The 27,934-nt window shown below is 45.2% G+C and overlaps 1 protein-coding gene across 8 annotated transcripts in view; it reads right to left on the bottom strand.

The window, feature by feature from the left end:
* Positions 1–27,934, bottom strand: part of LOC127581693 (polycomb protein SCMH1-like) — a 215,827-nt gene that overhangs the window by 95,764 nt on the left and 92,129 nt on the right. For all 8 annotated transcript variants that reach the window (XR_007957991.1, XM_052036325.1, XM_052036330.1 and 5 more), the window contains 3 exons: positions 27,133–27,367; positions 8,910–8,998; positions 6,621–6,864 (listed from right to left, as the gene is read on the bottom strand). Coding sequence is in view for 7 of the 8 variants with exons in the window: in XM_052036325.1 (XP_051892285.1) it covers positions 6,621–6,864; positions 8,910–8,998; positions 27,133–27,367 (568 nt within the window). In the remaining variant the exon portion in view is untranslated. The remainder of the gene's footprint in view (positions 1–6,620; positions 6,865–8,909; positions 8,999–27,132; positions 27,368–27,934) is intronic.

The raw sequence follows: 27,934 nt of genomic DNA, 5'->3' as shown, positions 1-27,934 counted from the left end.
CTTGGAGTGTAGGAGACTGAAGGGTGACCTTATAGAGATGTATAAAATCATGAGGGACATAGATAGGGTGAATGCATATGAGAAAAGGAACCAAAACTGAAAGGCACAGGTTTAGGGTGAGAGGGGAAAGATTTAAAAGGGACCCGAGGGGAAACTTCTTCATGTAGAAGTGGTGCGTATATGGAATGAGCTGCCAGAGAAAGTAATTGAAGCTGGTACCATAACAACATTTAAAAGGCATTTGGAAAAGTACATGGATAGGAAAGGTTTGGAGGGACAAGGGGCCAGCCGCGGGCAAATGGGACTAGGGGTGGCAAAACGAGCAAATGTTGCTCCAGGTTCCAGCATCTGCAGTCCCATCTCCATTCTGCAGATCTCACACTGGCACCAGTCACCTCAGAACGCACAGAGCTGGAATAGAAGCACGTCATCCTCAACCCAAGAGACTGCCGAAGAAGAGAGAGGAAGCAACAAACAATCTGTTGGAGGAACTCAGTGGGCTGAGCAGCATCTGTTGTGGGGGGGGGGGGGGGGGGGGGGGGTGTGGGGAAGGTTCTGATGAGGGTCTCGACCCAAAATGTCAAAAATTCCTTTCCCTCCACAGATGCTTCTCGACCCGCTGAGTTCCTCCAGCAGATTGTTTGTTGCTCCACATTCCAGCATCTGCAGTCTCTTGTGTCTCCAGACGAGAAAGGGAATTGTGTCTTAGTTCAATATCACATCTGAAAGATGGTACACTTGATAGTGCAGTGTTACCTCAACATTGTACAAGAGTTTTATGCTCAAGTTTCTTAAGTAGGTCTTGCACTCACAACCTCCTGGCTCAGAGGCAAGAGAGCTTCTTGCTGAACTGGAGCACCAGAAGGTATTTCACTCCACTTCATACAGACACACCACTTAGCTCACAGAAGTGCTTCAAATCAATGCCACACTTTCAGCAGAACTGTTATTGTACATTTGAAGGATTAATGTCCACAATCCTCATGTAACTGATAGTCTCTTTATATTCCACCCATGCTGTGCAGGTCTCACAATTTGATCATTAACATTTTTTGGCACCTGAAACCCACAATTAAACCCAACACCATAAAGCACAAACAGATCCCTGCGAGAATTTTCTGCTCCAAACTACTGTGCCACAATATCAGTTTCCAGAGCATTACCACAGCAACCAGATCATTAAAACTTAAGCTGCTGCTGAATCAAGAAATGAATATTAACCCTTCAATCACCCTACTGTTGATGGATCTGTCACCAAGAGGCACAGTGAGATCTTCAGATAACTCTTGCAGCACTGACAATTCTCCCCTTCGCCATATGCAAGAGGTCGGTGAGGCCTCACTTGGAGTATTGTGTTCAGTTTTGGTCACCCTGTTATAGGAAAGATGTTATTAAACTAGAAAGAGGTCAGAGAAGATTTACCAGGATGTTACCTGGATTTGGGGGCCTGAGTTACAAGGAGAAATTGTGTAGACTAGGACTTTATTCCCTGGAACGTAGGGGATTGAGGGGTGACCTGATAGAGGTGTATAAGATCATGAGGGGCATAGACAGGTTGAAAGCAGAGTCTTTTTCCCAGGGAAGGGGTGCTAAAAACAAGAGGGCATAGGCTTAAATCAGAGGCGAGAGATTTAAAAAGGACATCAGGGGCAGCTTCATCACACAAAGGGTGGTGTGCATTTGGAATGAGCTGCCAGAAATAGTGGTTGAGGTGGGCAGATTAAAAGCCATCGAGATACGTACATGGATAGGAGAGGTTTAGAGGGCTATGGGCCAAATGCGGGCAGATGGGACTAGCTCACTGGGCAACACAGTCAGCATGGACAAGTTGGGCCGAAGGGCCTGTTTCCATGGTGCAAAACTCTGTGACCCTATGACCCATTTTTCAAATTTACAAACATATCAACATGCAAATTAGGAGCTGGGATAGACTACTGGTTGCTCCAACCTGCTCTGCTAGTTAAAAGTTCATGGCTGATTTGATTGCACACTCCAATCCGTGCTCCCATCTCTCAATAACCTCTCATCCCTTTGGTCATCAAGCATCTACCTACCTCTGCATTTATATTCAAAAATTCTGCTTCCACTGCCCTTTGAGTTTCAAAGACTCACAAACCTCAGAGAGAAAATTTTGCTTTATCTTGGTCTTAAATTGGCAGCCCCATATTTTTAAACAGAGACCTCCCCCCCCCACCGCAACCAACCCCCCCCCCCCCCCCCAGTTCTAGATTTTCTCACAAGAAGAAACATCTTCTCCACAACCACCCTGTCAAGACCCCCCTGGATCATATACATTGTAGATTTACTCCTTTCCACTGAGCACTGGGCTTGGAGTCTGCTGTGGAGCTGAGACTGACAAACCACATACTCTCACACAACTTGAACTTTCAAAGATTCCCACGCTGGCTTCAAGAAGTTAATACTGAGGGTAAAATAATCACGACTGTAGTTGCTGTCAGGGTAAATGGTGACATCTTGTGCCAAATGCCAAAACTGCAGAAACATAATGAGGAACTGTTTTAACTACACAGGTCAGGAGAGCAGAGCCTACAACTGTTCTCATGAATGGTTGGGGAAGCTGAAACACTCTTGGTCACCTGGGAGACAGAAGTGTTTGGGTTCAAGTCACACTCCAGAACCACTGGCACAAAATGCAAGGTGGACCCTCCAGTGCAGTACCAGGTGAGTACTGCATTGTCAAATTTGCCACCTTTTTGGATGGCATGTTAAACCAAGGCCCTTCTTGCTGGATGCAAAAGATGTCAAAGTACTACAAAGATAAATGGGACAACGTCCCTATTATTCAAACAATCAAGAGTCATAAAGCCACAGAATTGTACATCACAGAAACAGACCTTTGACCCTTTTGTTGACCCATCTACACTAATTCTATTTGCCCACATTAGATCCGTTTACTTCTAAGCCTTGTCCATTTAAGTGCCTGTGTAAACATATCTTAAACATAGTGATTGTATCTGATTCTACCACTTCCTCTGGCAGCGAGTTCTAGATATCAACAACTCTCTGTGCTCTCTGTGTAAAAACAAAACTTACCCCTCAGGTCCCCTTTAAAATTTCTTCCTCTTACTTTAAACCTTTGCCCTTTTGTTTGATGCCCCAACCAGAGGAAAAAAGTTTTTCACTATCTACCCTATTTATGCCTCTCATAATTTAATACACCTCTGTCAGGTCACTCCTCAGCCTCCTTCGCTGCAGGGAAAGCAAGCCCAACCTATCCAATATCTCCCCATATCTAAAGTTCTTCAATCCACCCAATTTCCTGGTGAATCTCCTCTGCACTCTCTCCAGCACAACCATATCCCTCCTCTAGGGTGGGGACCAGAACGGTACACAGTACTCCAAGTGTGGCCTAACCAGTGTTTTGCAAAGTGCAACATACGCGGCACGGTAGCGTAGCGGTTAGCGCGACGCTATTACAGCGCCAGCGATCGAGGTTCGATTCCCGTCGCTGTCTGTAAGGAGTTTGTACGTTCTCCCGTGTCTGCGTGGGTTTCCTGCGGGCGCTCCGGTTTCCTCCCACATTGCAAAGACGTACGGGTAGGTTAATTTGGGTTTAAAATGGGCGGCGCGGACTCGTTGGGCTGGAAGGGCCTGTAAATAAAAATTAAAAAAAAACCTTGCAACTTTTATATTCCATGCTCTGACCTCTGAAGGAAAGCATGCCATAGCCTTTTTCACCACTCAGTCGACCTGTGTTGCTTCTTTCAGGGAACTTTAGTCTTGGACGCCTAGGTCTCCCTGTTCGTCAACATTCCTTGGCATCCCACCACTTACTGTACATGTCCTACCCCTATTTGACTTCCCAAATGCATCACCTTGTACTTGCCAGGATTGAATTCCATCCACCAACATCTGCCCAACATCCCATCTGATCAACATTACTAAAGTAGATTATCTGGTATTTATCATGCTATTATTTGCGGGAGATTGTCCTGTACAAATTGATTGCTTTGTTCCCTACATTACAACAATGATATCACATCTAAAAAGTACCTCGTTAGCTATTAAGTACTTCGAGATGCCCCAAGATTGTGTAAGGTGCTGTAAACATGAAAATCTTTTCTTCATGATCTAGATTTCCAGTATCCTGATCGCTGGACAATCCTAAACTGACCCAACCTCCCAATTTTGGATGGAAAATCCCCACAGCACTAAAATGAACTTGGTCAAAATTGAGCAGAGCCTCCCCATCCTTGGTTGGTATGGACAAGTTGGGATGAAGGGTCTTTTCCTATGCTGCATAACTCTAGAGGACTAGCTTAGATGGGATCTTGGTTGGCATGGACCAGTTTGGCCGAAGAGCCTGTTTCCATGCTGTATGACTATAACTGAAGTTGGGCCCTTCCTTCTGGTTTAACTGTGCATCTACCAGTTGCAGGCACCCAGGTTCAATGCTAACCTTGAGTGCTGTGTGGAGTCTGTACATTCTCCCTGTGACCGTGTTGGTTTCCCCTGGGCGCTCTGGTTTCCTCCCATGTATGCAGGTTTGTAGGTTAATTGGACACTGTTAATTGGGCCCTAATGTGTGGGTGAGTGGTAGAGTGTCTTAGGAGTTGAAGAAAGCATGGGAAGAATAAAACAGGGTTACTGCAACAAGCAAGATGCTGGAGAAACTCAGCGGGTCAGGCAGCATCTGTGGAGGGAAGTGGACAGCCGACATTTTGGGTCAAGACGAATGGTGTCCATTTCCCTCCACAGATGCTGCCTGGCTGTTGAGTGCCTCCAGCATCTTGCTTGCCGCCCCAGATTCCAGCATCTGTGGTCTCTTGTGTCTCCAGTGTTAGTGTAAGTTTAGTGTCAATGGGTGGTTGAAGGTCGGCATGGACTCAATGGGCTGAAGGGCCTGTTTCTGTGCTGTACCTTCTATGACTCAACAAAAGGCTTCACAGCCACAACAGATGCCACAGGCTGAGGTTTGGATGGAACTACTATCAAAATACAAGGGGTGCTGGGTTTAATCTCTCTTCTCTGCCATTAGGCAGAAGATACAAAGGCCTGAAAGCACGTACCACCAGGCTCAAGGACAGCTTCTATCCCACTGTTATAAGACTATTGAACGGTCCCCTAGTACGATAAGATGAGCTCTTGACCTCTCAATCTACCTCGTTATGACCTTGCACTTTATTGTCTGCCTGCACTGCACTCTCTGTAACTGCAACACTATTAAATTAAATTTTTATTTTCAGCGTGGTAACAGGCCCTTTTGGCCCAACGGGTCCGCGCCGCCCATTTTAAACCCCCATATTAACCTACCCGTACGTCTTTAGAATGTGGGAGGAAACCGGAACACCCGGAGGAAACCCACGCAAACATGGGAGAACATACAAACTCCTTACAGACAGCGACGGGAATCGAACCCCGATCGCTGGCGCTGTAATAGCATCGCGCTAACCGCTACGTGTTTTTCCCTTGTACTACCTCAATACACTGTTGTAATGAAATTATCTGTACGGATGGCATGCAAAACAAAGTTTTTCACCACACCTCAGTAGATGTGACAATCATAAACCAATTTAATTGGCCACTGTACGTTGCCCCTACTCTGTAGGTGAGTAACCTGGGGGGAGTGAATGGGAATTTGGGGAGGATAAAAGTAGGATTAGTGTTGGATTGTATAAATGGAGGTGTGCTATCCATTTATACAATCCAATTCAGAGGGCTGTTTCTGTGTTGTATGACTCCATGACCTCTAGCAGCCAGGTTTGCATTTCTATAGCAACTTTCACTCCCTTTCAGGACATCCCAAAGCACTTTGCAGCCAATGAAGTATGCTTCAAGTGTAGAAGTTGCTGTAATGGAGGAAAACGTCGCAACCAGTCTGCACACAGCAAGATCCCACTAACTACCACAGAAGTAGAGAGTGCGCTGGAAATACTCAGCAGTCAGGCAGCTTCTGTGGAGAGAGAGCTGGTTAACATTTCTGGTCGATGAACCTTCCTCCGAACCTTTTGCCCCAAAAAGAACAACGTGATAATAAGCAAATAATCTAATTTTTGGCTGTCTTGATTGAGTGATCTTACAATGACAATGGCTCTGCTTTTCCTTGACGTTGTGCCTTGGGACTTTTCACACCCAGCTAAGAGATAACTTGGGGCCTCAGTTTAAACTGTCACCTGCAAGAAGACACCTATGGCAGTGCAGCCTCCCCTCAGCAACTTTCACCGTTCTGTGACGGAACTTGAATCCCCTCCAAGTGGAGTTTGCATGTTCTCTCTCTGACCATGTGGAATTCCTCGGGACACTCTGGTTTCCCACCACATCCCAAAGACTTGTGGGTCAGTAGGTTAATTGGCCACTGTAAACTGCCCCTAGGTATATAGGCGAGCGATAGAAGCTGGGGTGAGTTGATGGAAGTGTAGAGAGAAATAGAGAAAAAAAGACATTTGGATAACTATGTGGAACAGGTTTAGAGGGATATGGGCCAAACGCCAGCAAATGGAACTAGCTTAGGTGGGCACCTTGGTCGGCATGGACAAGTTGGGCTGAAGGGCCTGTTTCTGTGCTGTATGACTCTATGCTGAGTGTGTGACCACCAAGTCACGCTGACTCTACAAACCCTGCCCACAAAGCCCGTTCTCAGTGTAGAATGCAAGTCTTACCCTTTGCTCCTGGAGGTTGCAAGTTGTCTCCAGTCATCGAGCACCATCCCACAGGGAAGATGTCCCCAGAATCGTAGCGACACCAGTAATCGAAAGCTCCCCTCCAGCCGTCAAACGTCACCAACACTTCCGACCCCCTCACGTCCCCAATGGTTGCAGGGCAGATAAAGTGTGGGTTCTTCCTATCAACTGCCTCCAGTTTCATCCCCACCTTGTAGTAGTTCTGCGAGGGTGAAGGTGGCTCCTGTGTACGACACAGCACGCAAGGGCTGATCAGTGACACTGAGAGGCAAACCCTGGGCCAAGTCCTGAGCTCTTAGAGAAGACAGGGCATCGCTGGAGATGTCCTTTGCAGTAAAACATATGAAAGATCATGACTCCGTTGCAACGAATTTAAACATCACACATTAGCTCAACTTCAACAGCTGCTGGGAATAGGTTACTGTTTGCAGAGTGCCCAGGGTAGGAGTGGAGAGAGGGCACAGAACAATTACATACAAGGGACCAGGGGAAAGTATTGCCAAGAGTTCAAAGACCACCAGACAAATTTACAAACCTCCAAAGTTTGCATTAAGGAGGGAACTCAGGAAGGCTCCCGAAATTAGTTCTCATAGAGTCAGAGTTAGAAAGCACAGCCCTTTAACCCAACCTGTCCGTGCTGGCCAAGATGTCCATCTGAGCTAGCCCCATCTGCCTGCGTTTGGCCCGTATCCGTCTACACCTTTTCTATCCACATACCTGCCCAAGTGTCTTTTAAACATTGTAATTGTACCCGCCTCTACAGGGAATGAAGGAAGCTGAAGGGTGACCTTATAGAGGTTTATAAATCTAAGAGGGCATAGACAGGTAGATAGTTACAGACTTCCCCCCCTAGGTAGGGGAGTCTAAAACTAGAGGACATAGATATAAGGTGAGAGGGGAAAGTTTTAGAAGGGGCCTGATAGGAAACTTTTTCACAAACAGGGTGGTGGGTACATGGCTCATTCTGATTTCCTTCTGGCTCCCTCCCTGTTTCCTCACTGGGTAAAACTGATCATCCCATGAAACATAGCTGTACAGATCTGGCTACTTTGGCCAAATGTTTAAGGTCTGATGAAGGGCCTCGGTCCTGAAACATTAACTCAATTTCTCTTTCCACTGACGCTGCCTGACCAACTGGGCACTGTTTTAATTATAGCACAATTTTATAACTTCTGTCGAACATCTGGGCGAGGAAAGGGAAGAAGCAGAACCACACATTTTCAACCTGGAATCTAGTGAGGTGAAAAGGAACATCTTCTTGAACTTCAGTCGTCGACTGTAGGTTGTCAACATGCTCAGACCTGCTGTACTGTGACAGAGACCAGCCTCTGGTTACCATTCAGTGACAGAATTTCAAATGGTCAATAAAATACCAGCAACTTGCAATAGGGGAGGACCAAGTCTGCTTGAGGAATCCATTCTACACCCTGCAATGTAATGGTACACAGTGGTGCAGCAGTTAGAACTGCTGGAACCTGGGTTCAAACCTGTATCAAGTGTAGTCTGTGTGGGCTTTGCACATTCTCCTCTGTGTCCCCTTAGGTTTCTGCTGGGTGCTCCGGTTTCTTCCCACATCCCAAAGATGTGCTGGTAGGTTAACTGGCTACTGTAAATTCATCCTTGGTGGAGTTAAGTGACAAAGAAATCGAAGAGGATTTGATGAGCACGTGAGAGCATGGTGCTACAGCGAAGTGTGAGGGAGAGTGGGACTAATGCAACTGTTCGGCTGAGAGCTGGCATGCATCTGATGGGTGGAATGGCCTCGCCCTTATTGTTTCAATATAAAGTTAGTAAGTGACATGAGCCCAAAGAGAGAATGCTTGGGTTAAACCCCAATATTTTGGGTGGGAGCCAGCCAAGAGTTTCACCTGCATTAACTACACAACCATCTCCAGGAAGCTTTCCCACTGATAAGGCTAGAAACTTGTCCCAATTTCAACAGGCAAAGCTGGGCAAAAATGTTCCCATTAAAGGCACAGGAAGTGTTGCGCTCAATGGCCCAGGAAGTGGGAGGATGCTGGACCTGGATCGTTTCAAGAACAGCAAGTTCCTCGGCTGTCACAAGCCGAAGAAACAAGTACCACCACCACACAATGTCCATGGCAGACACAATCACCCCAAGGCACTTTCAATGGTCAGTGAGGAACTGCTTCAGGAAATGACGGAGATGGGAGTGGCTGCGGAAACTACTTGTATGAAACGGAGAAACTTATAAAGTTTTGAAAGCCCAAATGAAAACCTCTGAAATATCCAAGAAAGAATGCCTACCTTGTGAAATATTCTGCCTGGTGCCATTTCTGCTCCACTTAAAGTCTTCAGCAAGAACATGGGCCATGAAGATGCATTCAGTCGAAATCCTTGAAAGTCGATAAAAGAGAAAACATTACAGGAGATTAGCTTCCTGTGCAGGATATTTCATTCACAAGGCTGCATTCAAACTAGAATGAGGGAAGCTCTAACTTACATTGGGTGTGGCTCTGTGAACAACCCCAACTGCTGGTGGCAAAGCCTCCACTTGCCACAGCTGCTACAGTGTGGCCTCATTTCTGCTGCAGCCAAATAGCTGGAAACAAACTGCGTTTTGGATCTTGCAGCCATTTCAATGGCATCTGGATTTGTAACGTCAGGGGCCAGAACAAAATTACAGCCAAGCTGTGCAACAGTGAAAGACAGAAGCACCTCTTCAGTTACGGAGTGGAAATTTGGAACTCCCTACACAGAGCAGAAGGGTCAATTGAAAATTTCTTACCAGAGATCGAAGACATCTATCCCCACCCTCTTTCACCCTCTTCCCAACCAGGCACAGCAGTGTAGCGGTTAGCGTAACGTTTTACAGCGCCAGCGACCCAGGTTCAATTCTGGCCACTGTCTGTCTGTAGTTTGTACGTTCTCCCCGTGTCTGCGTGGGTTTCCTCCGGGTGCTCCGGTTTCCTCCCACATTCCAAAGACGTACGGGTTAGGAAGTTGTGGGCGTGCTATGTTGGCACCGGAAGCGTGGCGACACTTGCGGGCTGCCCCCAGAACACTCCACGTAAAAGGTGCATTTCACTGTGTGTTTCGATGTACATGTGACTAATAAAGAAATCTTTTGTCATTTAATATCCTGCCTTTAACCCTATCGTATACCTTCCCTTCTATTCTCCCAGTTCATTACATTCTCTCAAATATAAGAAAAATTTGGTTTTGAGTAACTGTGACCACAAAGTTGCTAGTTTGTTATAAAAGCCCCATCTGACTCTCGAAGACCCTGTGGGGAAGATAACCTGCCATCTTTCTTCTGTCTGGCTCTTCAGCTTCTCCAGATACATCACCGCGATGGACACTCACCTGCCCTCTGAAATGACCCAGCCACTCACTCCATCCAAGGATACTGACGGATGGGCACAGGAATTAAAACTACAGCAACCATAATGGGAGAGTCACCTCCAAAACTCCACAGGGCAAACAAGTGTCCAGAGCCAACAGCTACAGCTTGTCAGGTGACTGAAAAGAATCGGACGGGATAACAGAGCAGTTTACGCACATAAAAATAATTAGGAGCAGCAGTCGGTCATCTTGGCCTTCAGAATGCTTTATCATTCATCATGGTTGGACAGGTACATGGATAGGAAAGGTTCAGAGGGATATGGGCCAGATGGGACTAGCTTAGATGGGCATCGTGGCTGGCATAAACGAGTTGGGCCGAAGGGCCTGTTTCTGTGCTGTATTACTCTATGAATCTATATTGTGTAATCCCCATATCCTTTCATTCCCTGAATATCCAAAAATCAAGTGAATTGGGTAGAACTGGATGAGATAATGCATACAATCATAGAGACAGCACACTGAAAAGTTGTAGGCAGAAGCTGCATATCCTGCACAAGATTTTTATTACTGTATTAGTAATAATTAAATATTTGGGATTATTAGGATTTGATCTAATCCCCAGGAAAGATTTGGCTAGCAGTGCCTCTGGTCACCACTTATTTTGTTGACCTCTGCAAAGCTACCAAAACACACATGAAAGTGTGAATCTCCTTCCAATGTTGAATGTCAAAAGGTAAATGTAAATGTTGATTAATCAACAACTTACATTTATTTAGCACCTTGAGTGTTAATAAAGTGTCCCCAGGCACTACACAAGAGAATTTTCAAACAAAAACTAAAACCCAGCCACAATAAGATCAGATAGATGACCCAAAGCTTAAACAATGAGGTTGGCCTAAAGGGGGAGAAAGAGTGAGGGAGGTTCCAGGAGAGACAGTCCAAGCTTAGGGTTTTGGCAGCTGAAGGCACAGCCACCACTGGTGGGGCAATTAAAATTAGAGATGACAAAGGGCAGATTTGGAGGAAACCGAGCAAATATTTATTTAGCAAGATGAAACATCCAACGATCAATTTAACACCGTGGAGCTAACAATCACTAAGCTCATGCTTCCAAACCAGTAAAAGACTCAATAAACAAACCCAAAGAACTTTTCCAACCACAGCAGCCAAATTGATAAACTCACAAAGAATTTAGACGAGTTCAGGAAAGTCAGATGCTGTGATAAATGACAGCAGTTGTCAACTCAGGAAACACTGTTGTAAAGTCAAGTCAATTTTAAGTCCTCTGCAACCACAGATTAAACCATGAAACACAATGCCAGAAGCTCAAGACTATGAAGTTACTCAAAAAACTTCCAGGTATTTTGCCAGAAATCTATTGGGCTATTTGGAATTATATCTCCATATTTATTATCCCCATTTCCAGAGGGAAAGTAGCCCAAAATCTGTGGGCTTTGCCACTTAGACTTGATTTCTATAGTGCATTTCCCAACCACAAGACGTCCCAAAGGGCTTTACAGTCAATGAGCCACTGTCTGAAGGTCATTCACAATTAAATTACTGGAAATACAACAGCCAATTTGTACACAGCAGGCTCCCCTAAATACCAATGCAATAGGGTGCTCTTAATCCACTTCCCATTAATGTTATTTGAGAAATAAATATAGGTCAGGACATGAGGGGTAGACCCCTGCTCTCCTTTGAGCAGATACTATCAGACCTTTTCCGTCCACCTGAGAGAACAGTGTAAATTGGTTTATTATTGTCACATGTACCGAGGTACAGTGAAAAACTTTGTTTTGCATGTCATCCATACAGATCATTTCATTACAACAGTGCATTGAGGCAGTACAAGGGGAAACAATAACAGAATGAAGAATAAAGTGTTACAGTGACAGAGAAAGTGCAGTGCAGGCAGACAATAAGGTGCAAGGCCATGACAAGGTAGATTGTGAGGTCAAGAGTCCACCTTATCATACAAGGGGACAGTTCAATAGTCTTATAACAGTGGGATAGAAGCTGTCCTTGAGCCTGAAGGATCAAACACTGCCACATACAATGCATGAACAGACTGCTGTCACCTAAGAGGCTCCACACGTCCTTAATGTATCACTGTTAAATAATTCAGGCTTTTGTATCTTCTGCCAAATGGGAGGGGGGGAGAAGAGAGAATGTCCGGGGTGGGTGGGGCCTTTGATTATGCTGGCTGATTTACCGAGGCAGCAAGAAGTGTAGACAGAGTCCATGGAGAGGAGGCTGGTTTCCGTGATGTGCTGGACTGTGTCCACAACTCTCTGCAGTTTCTTGCAGTCCTGGGCAGAGCAGTTGCCATACCAAACCATGATGCATCCAGATAGGATGCTTTCTGTTGTGCATCAATAAAAATCAGTGAGGGTCGATGGGGACATGCCAAATTTCTTTAGCCTCCTGAAGAAGTAGAGGTGCTGGTGAGCTTTCTTGGCCATGACATCTACGTGGTTGGACCAGGACAGGCTATTGGTGATGTTCACTCCTAGTAACTTAAAGCTCTCAACCCTCTCAACCTCAGCACTGTTGACGTAAACAGGAGCGTGTGTACCATCCCCCTTCCTGAAGTCAACGACCAGCTCTTTTGATTTGCTGACATTGAGGGAAAGATTGTTGTCATGACACCATGTCAGTAGGCTCTCTATCTCCTTCCTGTACTCTGATTCCTCGTTATTTGAAACAGGGTTGGGTCAGGATCTGAAGAACTCTGATCCAGACCAGCTTTGATGGACTCAATTGATGGACAAGCAGCAGCGTATTGAAAGGCCTGCTCCTGTTTCTACATACGGTAATTATTTACTTCATTTTACACCCTTTGCTGAATCCACTTGGTTTGACACTGAGGGAGATGAGCAGCACTAAAGCTGTGTTCCATACTACCTGCCAATCCAAGGGTGAACCAATGTTCCAGTTAGATCCCAAAGCCAATGTTTGGTGCAAGTTACAGCCTCTTCATTCACGAGCTTGCTTCCCGCAGGCATCTCACTGAAGGATCAAACACTGCCACATACAATGCATGAACAGACTGCTGTCACCTAAGAGGCTCCACACGTCCTTAATGTATCACTGTTAAATAATTCAAGTTAGTCATTGTGGAGACATTAATTCAAAAACCAACTCCTTCATCCATTCTTCCAGTTTGCAAATAAACTAAGAGCTGGATTTGGAAATAAAAATAATTCAGATTTAATTTAAAGAAGTTTACGCACATACTTGTAACTATCTCAGGACCTACTCAATGCACTTACACATTTAATAATTTTGAGAAGTCAAATCTAAAAATACAAGTTGATATAATTTTAAATTCAAAACACTTTCAGCTTGTGCCGTCAACCACAGTGGGGGAACTGAAACTTTGCTGCTGCACTGGAATGGCCAGAGTCTGTTCATTAAAACAGCTGGCTGTAAACATTACCTCAAACTCTGGGAATTAATGAACAGAAAAGCGTCCTATGACCCTTCGTGTTGAGTGAACCACCCTGGGCCACTTCAACGGCAATGAACAGATTGTGAGTTTCCATGCATGGTATTGGCATTGGTTTATTATTGTCACATGTACCAAGATACAGTGAAAAGCTTTTGTCTTGCGTGCCATCCAGACAGATCATGCCATACATAAAGAATATAGTGTTACAGTTACAGAGAAACGCAGTGCAGGTAGATGAACAAAGTGTAAGGGCCATGACAAGGTAAACTGGGAGATCAAGAGTTCATTTTTTAGTGTACGAGAGGTTCGTACAAGAGTCTGATAATTGTGAGGAAGAAACTGTCCTTGAGCCTGGTGGTATGTGCTCTCAAGCTTCTGTATCTTCTGCCTAACAGGAGAAGGGAGAATGACTGAGGTGGGAAGGTCCTTGATTATGTTGGCTGTTTCCCCAAAGCAGCAGGAAGAGTAGACTCAGTCAATGGAGGGGAGGTTGGTTTGTGTGATGGACTGGGCAGCGTCCACAACTCTCTGCAATTTCTTGGGGTCTGTGGCAGACCAGTTGCCATACCAAGCTGTGATGCATCCGGATAGGTTTAGTAAGTCTCTTGGCTTACCTGATTGGTACAGTGTTGAAGATTACAAGGCACCTGCCTGCCTGCGCATGGACTGTATCAGGATTTGATCCTTCAGGGAGGTGCCTGCAGAGTGTGGTCTGCTGAATGAAGGTAAGGTGTAGTGGCTTTGTGCTTTAACTGTGACACAGGCTCACTTTAGACTGGCAGGTGGTACAGAGCATATGTTGGGTGTTCCTGTTCCCCTTATACCCAATGAACTCACAAGAGACACACAACGACATGATGACCACACACAGTAACAGGACAAGGCCACTGAACCCCTCCAACCTGTTCTGCCAATCAATTCTAAACGACAGTCCGGTTACAACATGGTTTCTCACAGTAGAATAATTTTAGTGTTAATTTGAGTACAGGAGTTCGGACGTTACGTTGCAGTTGTACAAGATATTGCTGAGACTGCACTTGCAGTATTGTGTACAGTTTTGGTCGCCCTGTTATAGGAAAGACATCATTAAACTGGAGAGGGTGCAGAGAATGCTGCCAGGGCTCTAGGGTATGAGCTATAGGGAGAGGTTGGGCAGCCTAGGACTTTATTCCTTGGAACACAGGAGACTGAGGAGTGACTTAAAGATGTTTATAAAATCATGAGGGGTATCGATAGGGTGGATGCACATCGGCTTTTTCCCAGGGACAGGGAACTAAAAACTTGGGTGCATAGGTTAAAGGTGAAAGGGGGAAGGGGGAAGATTTAAAAGGGACCTGTGCAGGCAGCTTCTTCACACACAGAGTGGTGGGTATATGGAATGAGCTGCCAGAGGAAGTGGCTGAAGCAGGTACAATGACAACATTTAAAAGACATTTGGATAACTACATGGATGGGAAAGGTTTAGAGGGATATGGGCCAGATGCAGACAAATGGGACTGGCTTGGTGGGCAGCATGGTCGGCATGGACCAGTTGGGCCGAAGGGCCTGTTTCCGTGCTGGATGACTCCAATGACTGCCAACTTTTTTTAAATTATTCAATATATTGGTTTTCCTGTCAGGCAGTTTATCAAATTGTTAGCAGACCTGATGGACAAATGCATCCAGGGCTATGCCATACATTCTGGGTGATCCCGATTCCGCCAGGGAAATAAACCGACCTCGACACACGGTCTTGTCCAATCTTCAAAAACTAGTAGGTTTGGGTTGGGTGGGATATTAAAATTTTTAAAAAATCTCAAACCTGACTTTTAACACACCCACTTCCAGAGGTGACACTAGAAAGAAACAATCTGCCTGCAAGAGGAATGCTGATTAATCGTTTAAATATCACAGTGACATTGAAAATATCACAAGCACGGTGACTCGTTGCAAGCTGCTCTCTGCAGATCTACACATTACTTCTATTACAGTCGTTCTACTCTGCTATATCTAAATTTTATGTCTCTAAGAATTACTAATGATATTCTTTTAAATCTACTTACTCACAATCTACCTCGTTGTGACCTTGACTCTTATTGTCTGCCTGCACTGCACTTCCTCTGTAATTGTAACACTTTATTCTGCATTCTGTTATTGCTTTACCTCAATGTACTGTTGTAATGAATTGATCTGTATGTACAGTACTCAAGACAAGTTTTTCACTGTACCTCGGTACATGTGACAATAATAAACCAATTTACCAATTTCTAGGATTAATGCTGATAGTTGGGTTGGGGTGGGCACAGAAAACGTAGCAATTAAAGGGAGTCAGAGTACTGCGTGGAAGGAGGAAATGTCTAATCGGTACTGCTCTTAGACCTGGAAGAGAAGGGTTGCTTCAGCCCCTGAAGTCACATTGTCCATCACTAGATCATGGGTTCAAGCCCCACCCCACTGAATTGAGCGGATAATTCAGTCTGACCTTCAAGTGCAGCAGTTGGAGTGCTGCACTGTTGAGGATGCCCTCTTTTGGCTGGGACACTGGAGCACACAGTGGGGCAGTTCGTGCAGCCACTGCCTCACAGCTCCAGTGACAAGGGTTCAAGCCTGACCTCGGGCGCTCCCTGTGTGGCATTTGCACGTCCTCCGTGGGTTTCCTCCAGGTGTCCCCATTTCCTCACACATCCCAAAGCCGTGCGGGTCGGTGGGTTAACTGGCTGCTGTAAGTTGCCCCTTGTGTGTGAGGCAAGGGATCTGGGGGCGAGGAGGTGGGGGAGGAGGAGGAAGTGGAGAAGCTGATGGAAACGTGGGGAGAATAAAATTATCTTAAGTGGGTGCTTGATGGCTGGCATGAGCTCAGTGGGCCTGTTTCCATGTTATTTTTCTCTATGACTTGCAAACGTCTGCCTTCTCAGCTGAACGTAGAAGATTCCATGGTGTATGTTGTAGAAGAGTAAAGGAGTTATCCTCAGTGTCCTGACCAGTATTTATCCCCCAGTCAACACTGCTGACTGAATATCAGACTTCATGATTATCCCACTGGCATTTGTGGGATCTCACTACAACACACAGTACACTTTGAAAGTTCTTCCTTATTGTTGGATTCGACTGTTTTAAGTAGTTTTTTTAACATGTATGGTGTTTAATGCACCTCAAGTAGCAGCACAAGGAATGGCCACTTCTTAGCTTGTTGGTTCGTCCATCAGGTGAATACGTGTTTTCTCACTGGTTGGTTTTGCCACAGGTATCTGATAGGTTTCCTGATTGGACTATTGTTAGCTAAGGAGTACCTCTTATCTCAGGTATAAAAGGTGTCGTTTTTTGTTAACCTCTCTCTTGCTCTCTTCCCCCCCACCCACCCCCCCCCGGCCCTAGATCATCTATAGTTCCTTTGTCTCGGCTCATCTCCTAGTAGTAAAGCTAGTGCCATGTGCTCTATGACTGTTTCTTTGTTTTAAACTTTTCCAATAAAACTTTGTGAAGCACCAAGTTGTTTTCAGCTCATTCTTGGACTCCTGAAAGAACCTGCGGATTCGAAGAGAACCGAATCCGACAATTTCTTTATATATAAAATGCTTTGGGACATTCCCAGTCCACAAAAGCCGTTATATAAATGCAAACCTTTATCCGGTTTCTAAAGTTTAGTTTTTATGAAGTTCACAGGGCAGTTTATTTTGAAAAATATGGAACTTGCCAACCACAAGTGAACGCTCTCTCATCAACAGATGGAAGGCACTATAGGGGAGCGGTGTTGATAAAAATAGGTTTGTGTTCGAGCAACAGGGAAAGAAAACCTTTAGAGATCAAACTGCAGGGTTGACAAAACCCAGCAGAAGAGCGAATACTGTCTGCTTACCTTTGCACTGAGCGGAAACAGCTGGTGCTGCTCTTTCTGCCCAGGGATGTATCTTTCAGTTACTGCATCCACACGGGGGCAGAGAGCTTTCACGGCCACTGTCCCTGTTATTTTTGACTGTTCTTAACACTCCCTCTGGGAACAGATGAAAGTTGCGACAAGGAAATCTGTTGATCTGGGCTATTTGTGATTCCGACTGCTCAATATAGTCGACTCTTAACCATCTCTTCGGTTCCTTAACCTATTAAGCATCTTGAGATGTTTTAGGATGTTAAAGGCACTATGTAAATTCAATTTCATGGCACTGACATGATGATGGAACTGTATTAAGAGTGAACAAAGAGAACTATAATCCCTCTCATTTCACTATTATAACTTCAAATTTCAATGCTGCAAATGGAGATAAAATCAAGCCATGTTTCCCCAGGTTGGTATCAATGAAAAACAACAAGATTAATTCTAAAATAAAAACTGAGAATGTTGGAAATACTCAACAGCTTCAGCTGTATTTGTGGAGGGAGAAACAGAGCTCATGCTTCTTGATGAACCTTTTGTTTTGGTTACTTTGATGTTTGTAGCCCAAGGTACATTTGTCTCATCACTGAAAATCAAATAGAAAGGGTTTGTTCTCTGATGACTGCTGAATCTGTGGTTGTAATGGAAGTAAGTTTATAATATAAGTGCGTTTAGGCAGCTTAACACCCAGACTAAAACAATGAAAGATAAATCTTGATATATTTTTCCAACATCTAGAGTAAATTAATCGTAATGTCAGTGACCAGTTTGGACAATGTGACTGCTATTTTGTTTATAGCTACAACGATGACAAATCCCCAGTTAGTCTCAGTCTTCTGGCTGAGGGAATGCGGTTTCTGCAATGTAAACACACGCACTAAAAAGGGAGAAGCTAGTTCATCAACAGTACTCTTCCTGCAATTAACCCATTCCTCCCTGGTAATTCTTTTTGAATGGTATCGTGGGATCTTTTAGCATTTACTTTTCAACCTAATATCTAACCTAAGGGGTGTCAACCCTGATAGAGCAACAGTCGCTGAGTACCTCATTGGAATGCAAGTCTACCAAGTGCTCAGCCTCCGACTTTAACCAGTCAGGAAGGAATGGGCACGGATTTGGATTGATACCAGCTCCAGACTCCACTCAGTTTTACACTCCTTTATAGTTATATTAAAATTACAGTTATCAGCTGCCAAATGAGGACAGAACAGCCTAGAGTAAAACAGATACAACAGGACTAGAGAACTCGAGCTCCCAAGGGAGAGGTCACCATAAGAATTTAACAGCTGGACCAGAATTGTTGGCTCTAAGCCGCCTGAGACTCTTAAGTGCACAATTTTGCCACAATGGAAACTCAATTCATAATTAATTGCTTTCCATCATTGCATTAAGTCAATCATCCCAGTGATTTAGTGGAAATTAGTTAATGGAAATATATGCATCAGCGATTTTAACCTTGGATCCTCTTGCCTATGGGATAATGAGAGTTGGCAAGAGCGAAGCCTCTGAAAACTGACACTGGGCAGGAACAAGGGGCACTGATAAGTTAAAATATGTTTATCACAGGGGAACCATGGGTTTGGAAATGAGGAAGAATGAACAACAGAAGGCCAAGTTCATTAAGCAGCAGTGCCATACAGACCAGCATGCACCAGCGTAGGAGGTTTGAAAAATATCTGGTCTTGTCTTGGTCGTAAATAACCCGTGTACAAGTCACAAAGCCGGTCTTTGATGTGATCCTCTCAAGTTCTAATGGCACAGCAGCCAGGCACTGATACCATGGAAACATCAAAGGGGACAGATTTCATGTGGGGGTGTATCCCAAAAAGCAGGGCACTCCTTCAGGAGAGTGTAGGACAGAGAAGGATGGGAATAGAGGTCAACAGAAAGCAGCAAAGCCCATGCACCAACGAGAGTGAGCAGGCCTGTTCACTGGAGAGGGGAGAGTGCTAGTGAGGGTGGGTTACTGAGACAGAGCACGCAATCACAGGATGTTAGAGGTGTAGAAGGAGATTAAAACATTGATATAAACAGAGGTGCTGGAGATAAAGTTACACACACCTCTGTATGTAAACCCTTATATATTATTTAATTCATTTCTTGGGATTTGGGCGTCAGTACTTACTGGATTCTCCAATTGTGCTTGAGAAGGTTCAGGCAGGCAACACATTCTGGTCAGCTGGTGGGATCTGCAGGCTTGGTTTCTGGGATCTTTCAGCCACTTATCCTGGTCAACTGGTAGGATCAGGCGGCTTGGATTCCGCAGGTTTGGTTCCTGGGACCTCGCAATCCTGTCATCAACTCTGTGTTGTAAATACCCCCTTGTGGCTGTTCTCGATGGCTGGAGAAAACGTGCTGAGACTGGAGTGATGGATGTGAATCAGAAGCTTGAGTAAAGCCTCTTACAATGCAATAACGCCTGCCCCGTGCTATGGATTACAACAACAATGGTTTTCTGAAAGCCAAGTGGGCATTTAAATTCCATCTGTTCTTCCTTCTATGGCCAAAGCACCATCCCATGCAAGCCAAGCATGAATGGTCCAAGAACCATGGCACTGTAGAGAGGTAGTAAGCTCCTTAACTGAAAGGGGTGGGGTCAGGAGGGAATTACATTCTGGACATCCTTCAGACAAACGTCCAGCAATTAGCCACCAGAAAGGGAAGGGGTCCTGATGCTTAATGAAGAAATCACCATTGCTATTTGCCACTCCATTTGGAATCCCACTTTGTACCAGCCTGCTGATGTACATGGGTTTACGACACTGAACTTTGTCAGAGTTCTCTGTCCCATAGCAGAGGGATTGAACCAATGTATTTGCTCCTTCAATGAGTTGCCATAAACATAATGGCAGCAAATGAAAAGGGCAGGCACAGTAGTGTAGCGGTTAGCGTAACGCTATTACAGCGCCAGCGACCCGGGTTCAATTCCGGCCACTGTCTGTAAGGAGTTTGTACGTTCTCCCCGTGTCTGTGTAGGTTTCCTCCGGGTGCTCCGGTTTCCTCCCACATTCCAAAGACGTACGGGTTAGGAAGTTGTGGGCATGCTATGTTGGCGCCGGAAGCATGGCGACACTTGCGGGCTGCCCCCAGAACAATCTACGCAAAAGAAGCATTTCACTGTGTGCTTCGATGTACATGTGACTAATAAAGATATCTTATCTTATCCCATCTGTGAGACCATGAACGTAACTCCACGATTGGGCTATATGAAGAACATTATATATTTAGATGGAGACATACTCCGAGGGTAGACAGGGCTGGTTCCAAACTAATCGTCTTCCAACATATAGAAGAATTCAGGAGGAGGAGGAAATACTTCCACAGCAGGACCTGACCTGTATGCCAGGCTTCCACTTGATTTAATTTCTGTAATTAAAGGACTAATTGGGCAGTAAAGCAGCTACAGCAGCTGAAACGTTACAAGTGTGTTCATTCTGCATGAAGCCACAACAACAGAAGCTCAGGTTGTGTAACAACAGAAGCTCAGGTTGTGTCACAACAGATCTAGGCTGATAGGTAGGGGTGGAGAAAGCACATCTGCATAACTACAAGACACTCCACGGCCTCTCTTCATTAGCAAACGGGGCTGTTCCCATTTCCCCAGAATTACCCTTAAGCCCCCAGATTCAGTCTCCAATGTTACTTTGAGGTAAAAGACATGTCATCCTGACAGGTGCCAAGTACTCTCAGTGTATTGCTCAGTGCAGTCAGCAGTAGTTTCCCTCTGTATTAGCACACCCTGGCCTGCCATTTGGAAGGTGACTTTTTCGTCACCCTCCAATTCATCATTAATAACTTATCCCCACAACCACCACGGCCTTACCCTGTCACAGACATTCTCTTCATCCCATCCGTCCTGCCCCACACCACCGTTGCAAATTAAAACAAACCCTTTTCTCTCTTTCTCAGTTCTGACGCAGAGTCTCTGACCTAAACATTAACTCGTTTCTCTTTCCACAGACGCTGCCTGACCTGCTGAGCACTTTCTGTTTTGCAGCACCTCCATTTTTTTGAGTTGCATGCGGGAGGTCATTTTAAAAGGAAGGTTTGCATTTAGTTCACGTCCATCTTGATCAAAGCATGTTTTTCCACAGCGTCTTAGGGAGTCAAAGAGCTGGACAGCACAGAAATGGGTTCTTTGGTCCACTCCTTCCATGCCAACCTTTTTGCCCACCTACACAAGGTTTGTATTCTTTAATGCCTTACCTATTTAAATGTCTAAATGTATTGGTATTGGTTTATTATTGTCACTTGTACCAATGTACAGTGAAAACTTGTCTTGCATACTGATCGTACAGATCAATTCATTACACCGTGCAGATACATTGAGTTAGTATAGAGTGCACTGAGGTAGTACAGGTAAAAAACAATACCAGAGTACAGAGTAAAGTGTCACAGTTACAGGGAAGTGCATTGCAGGTAGACAATAAGGTGCAAGGTCACAACAAGGTCTCTTAAACATAATGATTGTATCTGACTCCACGACCTCCTCTGGCAGCAAGTTCCAGATATCAATCACACTCTGTGGAAAAAAAAACTTAACTACTTTAGAACTCCTTCCTCTCACCTTAAACCTATACCCTCTTGTTTTTAATACACCTACCATGGAAAAAAGATTCTATGAATCCTATCTATGTTCTTATTATTTTATATACTGTACCGCTTTCAGGTCACCATTCAGCCTCTTTAGTTCCAGGGGAATCATACCCAGCCAATCAAATCTCTCCCCATAACTAAAGTTCTCTAATCCAGGCAACACCCTGGTGAATCTCCTCTGCACTCTCTCCAGTACAATCATATCTTTCCTAAAGTGCGGTGACTAGAACTGCACACAATACAACAAGTGTGGTCTAAGCCATGCTTTGTATGTTGCAACTTTAACGCCCCAACCTTTACATTCTATGCCCCCACCTACGAAGGCAAGCGTGCCTTATACGTTCTTCATCACTCTATCGACCTGTGCTGCCACTTTTAGGGAACAATGGATTTGAACCCCAAGGTCTCTCTGTTCGTCCATCTTCCTTAGCACCCTACCATCTACCATATACATCCTATCCTTATTTGACTTTCTAAAATTCATCACCTTGTACTTGTCAGGGTTAAATTCCATCTGCAAACATTCTGCCCAACTTTCCATCTGATCTATATCTTGCTGCAGCCTTGGACAACCTTCCACACTATCCATAACACCACCAGCTTTTGTGTCATCTGCAAACTTACAAATCACACCTCCTACATTCACATCCGTCGTTGATATACATCACAAACAAGGGTTCCAGTGCTGATCCCTGCGGTAAACCACTGGTCACAGACTTCCAAACAGAAAAGCATCCTTACACCACTATCCCCTGCTTCCTATCAACCAGGCCAATTTTGGATCTAATTAGCCATCTCACCTTGGATCCCAAGTGCCTTAAATTTCTGGACCAGTCCACCATACGGGACCTTGTCAAATGTCATATTGAAGTCCAGACGGACAACATCTACCACCCTGCCTTCATCAATCTTCCTAGTTACATCCTCAAAAATCTCAATCAACTCAATGAGGCAGGATTTCTCCCACACAAAGCCATGCTGACTATCCCTGACTGGCCCTTCCAAATGTACTGTACATACATTCTGTCCTGTAGGGTTTTCTCCAATAATTTCCCTACCACTGACGGAAGATTCACAGGCCTCTAGTTACCTGGTGCTGCACTCCTTAGCTGCAGTCACTCAAATGGAAGGCTATTTGTTCACCAAGTTCCAAGTCCAATCAAGTGACTTATTAGGCTGCTTCAGAGAACAGTTAAGAGGTCTGGGTTAGTACCAGCTGCATTCCTTCTCTGAAGGACACAAAAAGCCCAGTAAGTTTCAAGACATCATCTGTCCTGGCAGGACATGAACTTGAGCCTCTTGGTCACTCATCTGAACCTGTTTACTGGTCCAGTCTTTATGCTACTGGATCTCCTAGGTCGAGAGAAGCTGGATTTGTACGAGAGGGAGATAGGAGTAGGGTTCTTGATAGGGCGGGATAAAGACCAGTGGAAATAGCATAAGCACCAGCATGGACCAGATGGGCCAAATGGTCTGTTCTGTGCAATTCTTTATAGCACCGAAAGACCATCTTTTGTTGCTTCAAGAACTCTGAAAGTGAATATATAATTACAATTAACAATCCTTCATTATGATACAGGATTTTAAGAGGGTTGTATTACAATGGATAATACAGCAACGTGGTAGTGTAGCGGTTAGCAACGCTATTACAGCGCCAGTGATCCGGGTTCAATTCCTGCCGCTGTCTGTAAGGAGTTTGTACATTCTCCCTGTGTCTGTGTGGGTTTCCTCTGGGTGCTCCGGTTTCCTCCCACCTCCCAAAGACGTACGGGTTTGGAGCTGTGGGCATGCTATGTTGGCGCCGGAAGAGCGGCGACACTTGCTGGCTGCCTCTAGCACATTCTCAGTAACGCAAAAAGACGCATTTCACTGTGTGTTTCGATGTACATGTGACTATATCTTAAATATCTTATATCTTAAATAGTAGTAATGGTAGCATAGTGGTTAAGTTGTCTAAGTAATCCATTGGCCTGGATCACTGTTCCAGAGCCACAAATTTAAATCTCACCAAACTGAAGAATTACAACTTAATGAAATAAGTAAATAACTAAACTCCTTTACTAGTAACGGTGAATCCACCAGATTGCTCTATAACCTGGTTTAATAAAGTCCTTCAATCAAGGAAATCTGCTGTCTTTACCCAGTCTGGCCTCCACCTGTCTCCAGGCTCACAGTGCTGCCTTATGAATTGTCAAGGTTACGGTTCTTCACTACCTCCCTCAAGGGCAGTTAGAGAGGGGCAACAATTTCCAGTGGAGCCCACCTCCCAGAAACAAACATAAATAGGGTTAGCTGTCTGTTGCAACAGAGCAGGGAATGACTGCAGCTTCCCCCTAAGCTGGAGTACAATAAGGTTATCAAAGCTCAGGAGATTCCAGTGTGACACGTGCAGAGACAGATGTTTTACATCAGTGGTTTTAAAAGCTGCCAGAGTTCTCCAACAGCCTCTCACCCAATTCCTGGCTCTGAACCAGGACTGTGTTTGGGCAGTAACTCGGTGAATGACTAGGAAAGCTTCATTTTGTTCTTGGTAGGTTCAACTTGGCAGCGGCTTGAGAAACTTGTCTTCATGAGAGACCCCTGCAAATAACGGTTCTCCCCTGCAACCCCCTGAAAAAATTGTTACATGTTCACAATGATAAACAGCTACTGCGTACAGTGGCCTTTCTCTCATGGGTACAAGAGCAGGTCAGAGGCCGAGGATCCTCCAGCGAGTAACTCACCTTCTGACATTTCAAGGCCTTTTCAACATCTACAAGGAACAAGTCAGGAGTGTGAGTGCCAATGGCTATCAAGAAGCTTGATACTATCCAGAACAAAGCAGCTCCTTGAACGATATCTTAAAACCACCTCAACATTCATTCTCTCCACCACCATTGCACAGCGGCTGCAGTGTGTACGATCTACAAAATGCACTGCAGTTACTCGACCAGGTAACATGACAGCACTTCCCAAATTCACGAACTCTCCCGCCACGAAGGACAAGGTTTAGCAGGTACAGAGGAGCAGCACTACCTGAGGATTCCCACTCAACTCGCACAACATCCTAATTTGGAAATAGACTGCCAGTCCTAAACCCTGGAACTCCCTTCCCCAAAGCACGATGGGAATATCTTCATTAGAAGGAATCTGGCAGTTCAAGGCAGCGGCTCACTACCACCTTTCTAAGGGCAATTGGAGGTGGGCAATAATGGTGTCCAGTAGGCGTCCAGTGTGGCCTAACTCTAGTTAGGCCACACTTAGAGTACTGTGTTCAGTTCTGGTCGCCTCATTATAGGAAGGATGTGGAGGCGTTGGAGAGGGTGCAGAGGAGATTTACCAGGATGCTGCCTGGTTTAGAGAGTATTGAATATGAGGAGAGGCTTAAGGTGCTAGGGCTTTATTCACTGGAAAGGAGGAGGATGAGACATGATAGAGGTATATAAAATATTGAGAGGAATAGATAGAGCAGACAGTCAGCGCCTCCTTCCCAGGGCACCAATGCTCAAGATGAGAGGGCATGGCTTTAAGGTTATGGGTGGGAGGTTCAGGGGAGATGTCAGGGGGAGGTTTTTCACCCAGAGAGTGGTTGGTGCATGGAATGCACTGCCTGGGGTGGTGGTGGAGGCAGATACATTGGACAGGTTCAAGACCTTGTTGGATAGGCATATGGAGAAGTGTGGGATGGGGGGATATGCGGGAGGAAGGGGTTAGGCAGTGTGAGGGTGGTTTGATGGACGGCCGAAGGGCCTGTTTTATGCTGTATGGTTCTATGGTTCTATGGTAACCCAAGGCGTTCCAGAGAACCGCTAATGGTCATCCAGTATCTTCAAGTACAAATCTACATTTGCTAGGTTCAAAGCCAGTATTGCTCTGTAATTGGCTGCGGGGCTCGATGTACATTTTCCATGTAGATGGTACAAAGTGTTAATGGTCCCTGTTAAGATTCTTCACTCTCATTTATTCTGTCACCAGGTAAACTACATGGTTGAAGTCTAAGCTACAAAAAACAGGGGAAGGGGCGTATTTATTTCTTGCACTTTCAGGAAGAGTGGTCTTATAAAGGAGAGCCAGTCTATAAGACATGCCTTGAATGGTTTTCCTCCTCTGGTAACATGCTTCCTTAAGAGTAAGGGTTCCAACAAGATGATCCCCAATGATATGAATGACCTTTTTTGTATTTATTCAAAGGATGTGGGCTTTGCAGCTATAAGGAGAGGACAAACTTGGATTGTTTTGTCTGGAGCATCAGAGGCTCTAAGGAAATCTGATAGAAGTTTACGAAGTTATCAGAGGCAAAGATAGGATGGACAGTCAGAATCTTTTACCAGGATAGAAACGTCATACACTAGGGGGCATAGCTTTAAAATTAGAGGGGGAAGGTTTAAAGGAGATGTGTGAGGCAAGTTATTTTTATTACACAGAGAACATGCCTGGAACATGCTGCAAAGGGTGCTGGTGGAAACAGATATGTTTAAGAGGCTTTTAGATAGACACATGAATATGCAGGGAATGGAGGGATATGGATCGCGTGCAGGCAAAAGGGGTCAGTTTAGTTTGGCATCATTTTCGGCACAGATGTCGCTCCTGTGCTACACTGTTCCACGTTCTTAAATGTCCATCTCTAGTTGCCTTGAAAGTGGTGGTGAGCTGCCTTCATGAACCACTGCAGTCCTCGATGGTGTTTGGGGAGACCTTCAGGATTTTGACCCAGCGACGGTGAAGGAACGGCGATATATTTCCAAGTCAGGATGGTGTGTGGCTTGGAGGGCATCTTCCAGGGGGTGGTGTTCCCCGTGCTTTTGCTGCCCTTGTCCTGCTAGCTGGTCGAGGTGGTGGGTTTGGAAGGTGCTGCCTAAGGAATCTTGGTGAGTTGCTGCAGTGTACCCTGCAATGGTACACACTGCTGCTACTGTGCGTCGGTGGTGGACTGAGTGAACAGTCGTGGATGGGGTGCCTGTCAAGTGGGCTGCTATGTCCTGTATGGTGTCGAGCTTCTTGAGTCAAATGAAGTAAGATCACTATCCTGAGCCCACAAATTCTGAGGAAGGTAGAAAGGGGAGAGAAAAAGACTGGACAAAGAGAAGTAAAAAAAGAAGTTGCATTGCTAAATTGCCTTTCAATTCACTTTCATCCCAGAGGACTTTGTAGTCAATGGGAGAATTCTGAAGTGTTGTCACATTTGGGGACTGGCTTTAGAACATGACCCTGGATTCCAGGACATCACAACATACTGGCAAGTAAGCAAGATGTTGCTTGTGTTACCCCAGGAGAGTGAGCAATTAACCCCAACTCCCTCGCCTTACCCAGAGGTGGCTGCAGCATCCCCGCATTCTTTTCACAACTTCCAATCGGCTGAATATCGGATGAATACACCAGGCGCCAGAAGTCGTTTTTGTTGTCGCTGCCATCGAGGCGCAATCTCAGTCGCGCGCCAGTTATTCCGACCACTGTGGCGATGCAGGTTGAGGTGACGTTCCGAGGGTCCTTGGCCTCTAGCTTCATTCCAATCTTGAACTCGTTGACAGGTGGAATGCACGACTGGGGGTTGGTGGGGGGAGGGAAATAGAAAGGGGTGTTTAGGTAAATGTTGGAAACTTACTATAGCAACCACTGACACTCCTACTACTCCAGCACCTTATAGTCTAGCAGTTGAGGAAGAGAACCATTAATTTAATCAGCAAGTTCAGTGCCTGTCTGGGCGGCCTTATCGATATCACTTACTGTTTGAGAGGTTGTGGGGTGACCATCTCCTTCAAGGTGGCCACCTCCAACAAAGCTGTCTTAGAACACAAGAAAATAGGAGCAGGACTAGGCCATTCAGTATCATCACAGCTTATCTTCCCCAACCGCCAACACCTTCTCTGTGCCAAATCCCCATGGCTCTCAGTGCCTGATCTTTCAAAAATGTATCTACCTCCACTTCTACTGAGCTAGCCTCCACAACTGGACTGGAGGGCTTAAGGTATCAGGAGAGATCGGATAGGCTGGCTCTGTTTTCCCTGGAGCGAAGGAAGCTGAGATATGACATGATAGAGGTTTATAAAATTATGAGAGGCATAGACAGGGTAGATAATCCGAGTCTGTTTCCCGTGGTAGGGGTGTCTA

Source organism: Pristis pectinata, chromosome 22, assembly GCF_009764475.1.
Source record: "Pristis pectinata isolate sPriPec2 chromosome 22, sPriPec2.1.pri, whole genome shotgun sequence".
Taxonomy (NCBI): domain Eukaryota; kingdom Metazoa; phylum Chordata; class Chondrichthyes; order Rhinopristiformes; family Pristidae; genus Pristis; species Pristis pectinata.
This window is presented reverse-complemented; position numbering and strand designations above follow the sequence as displayed.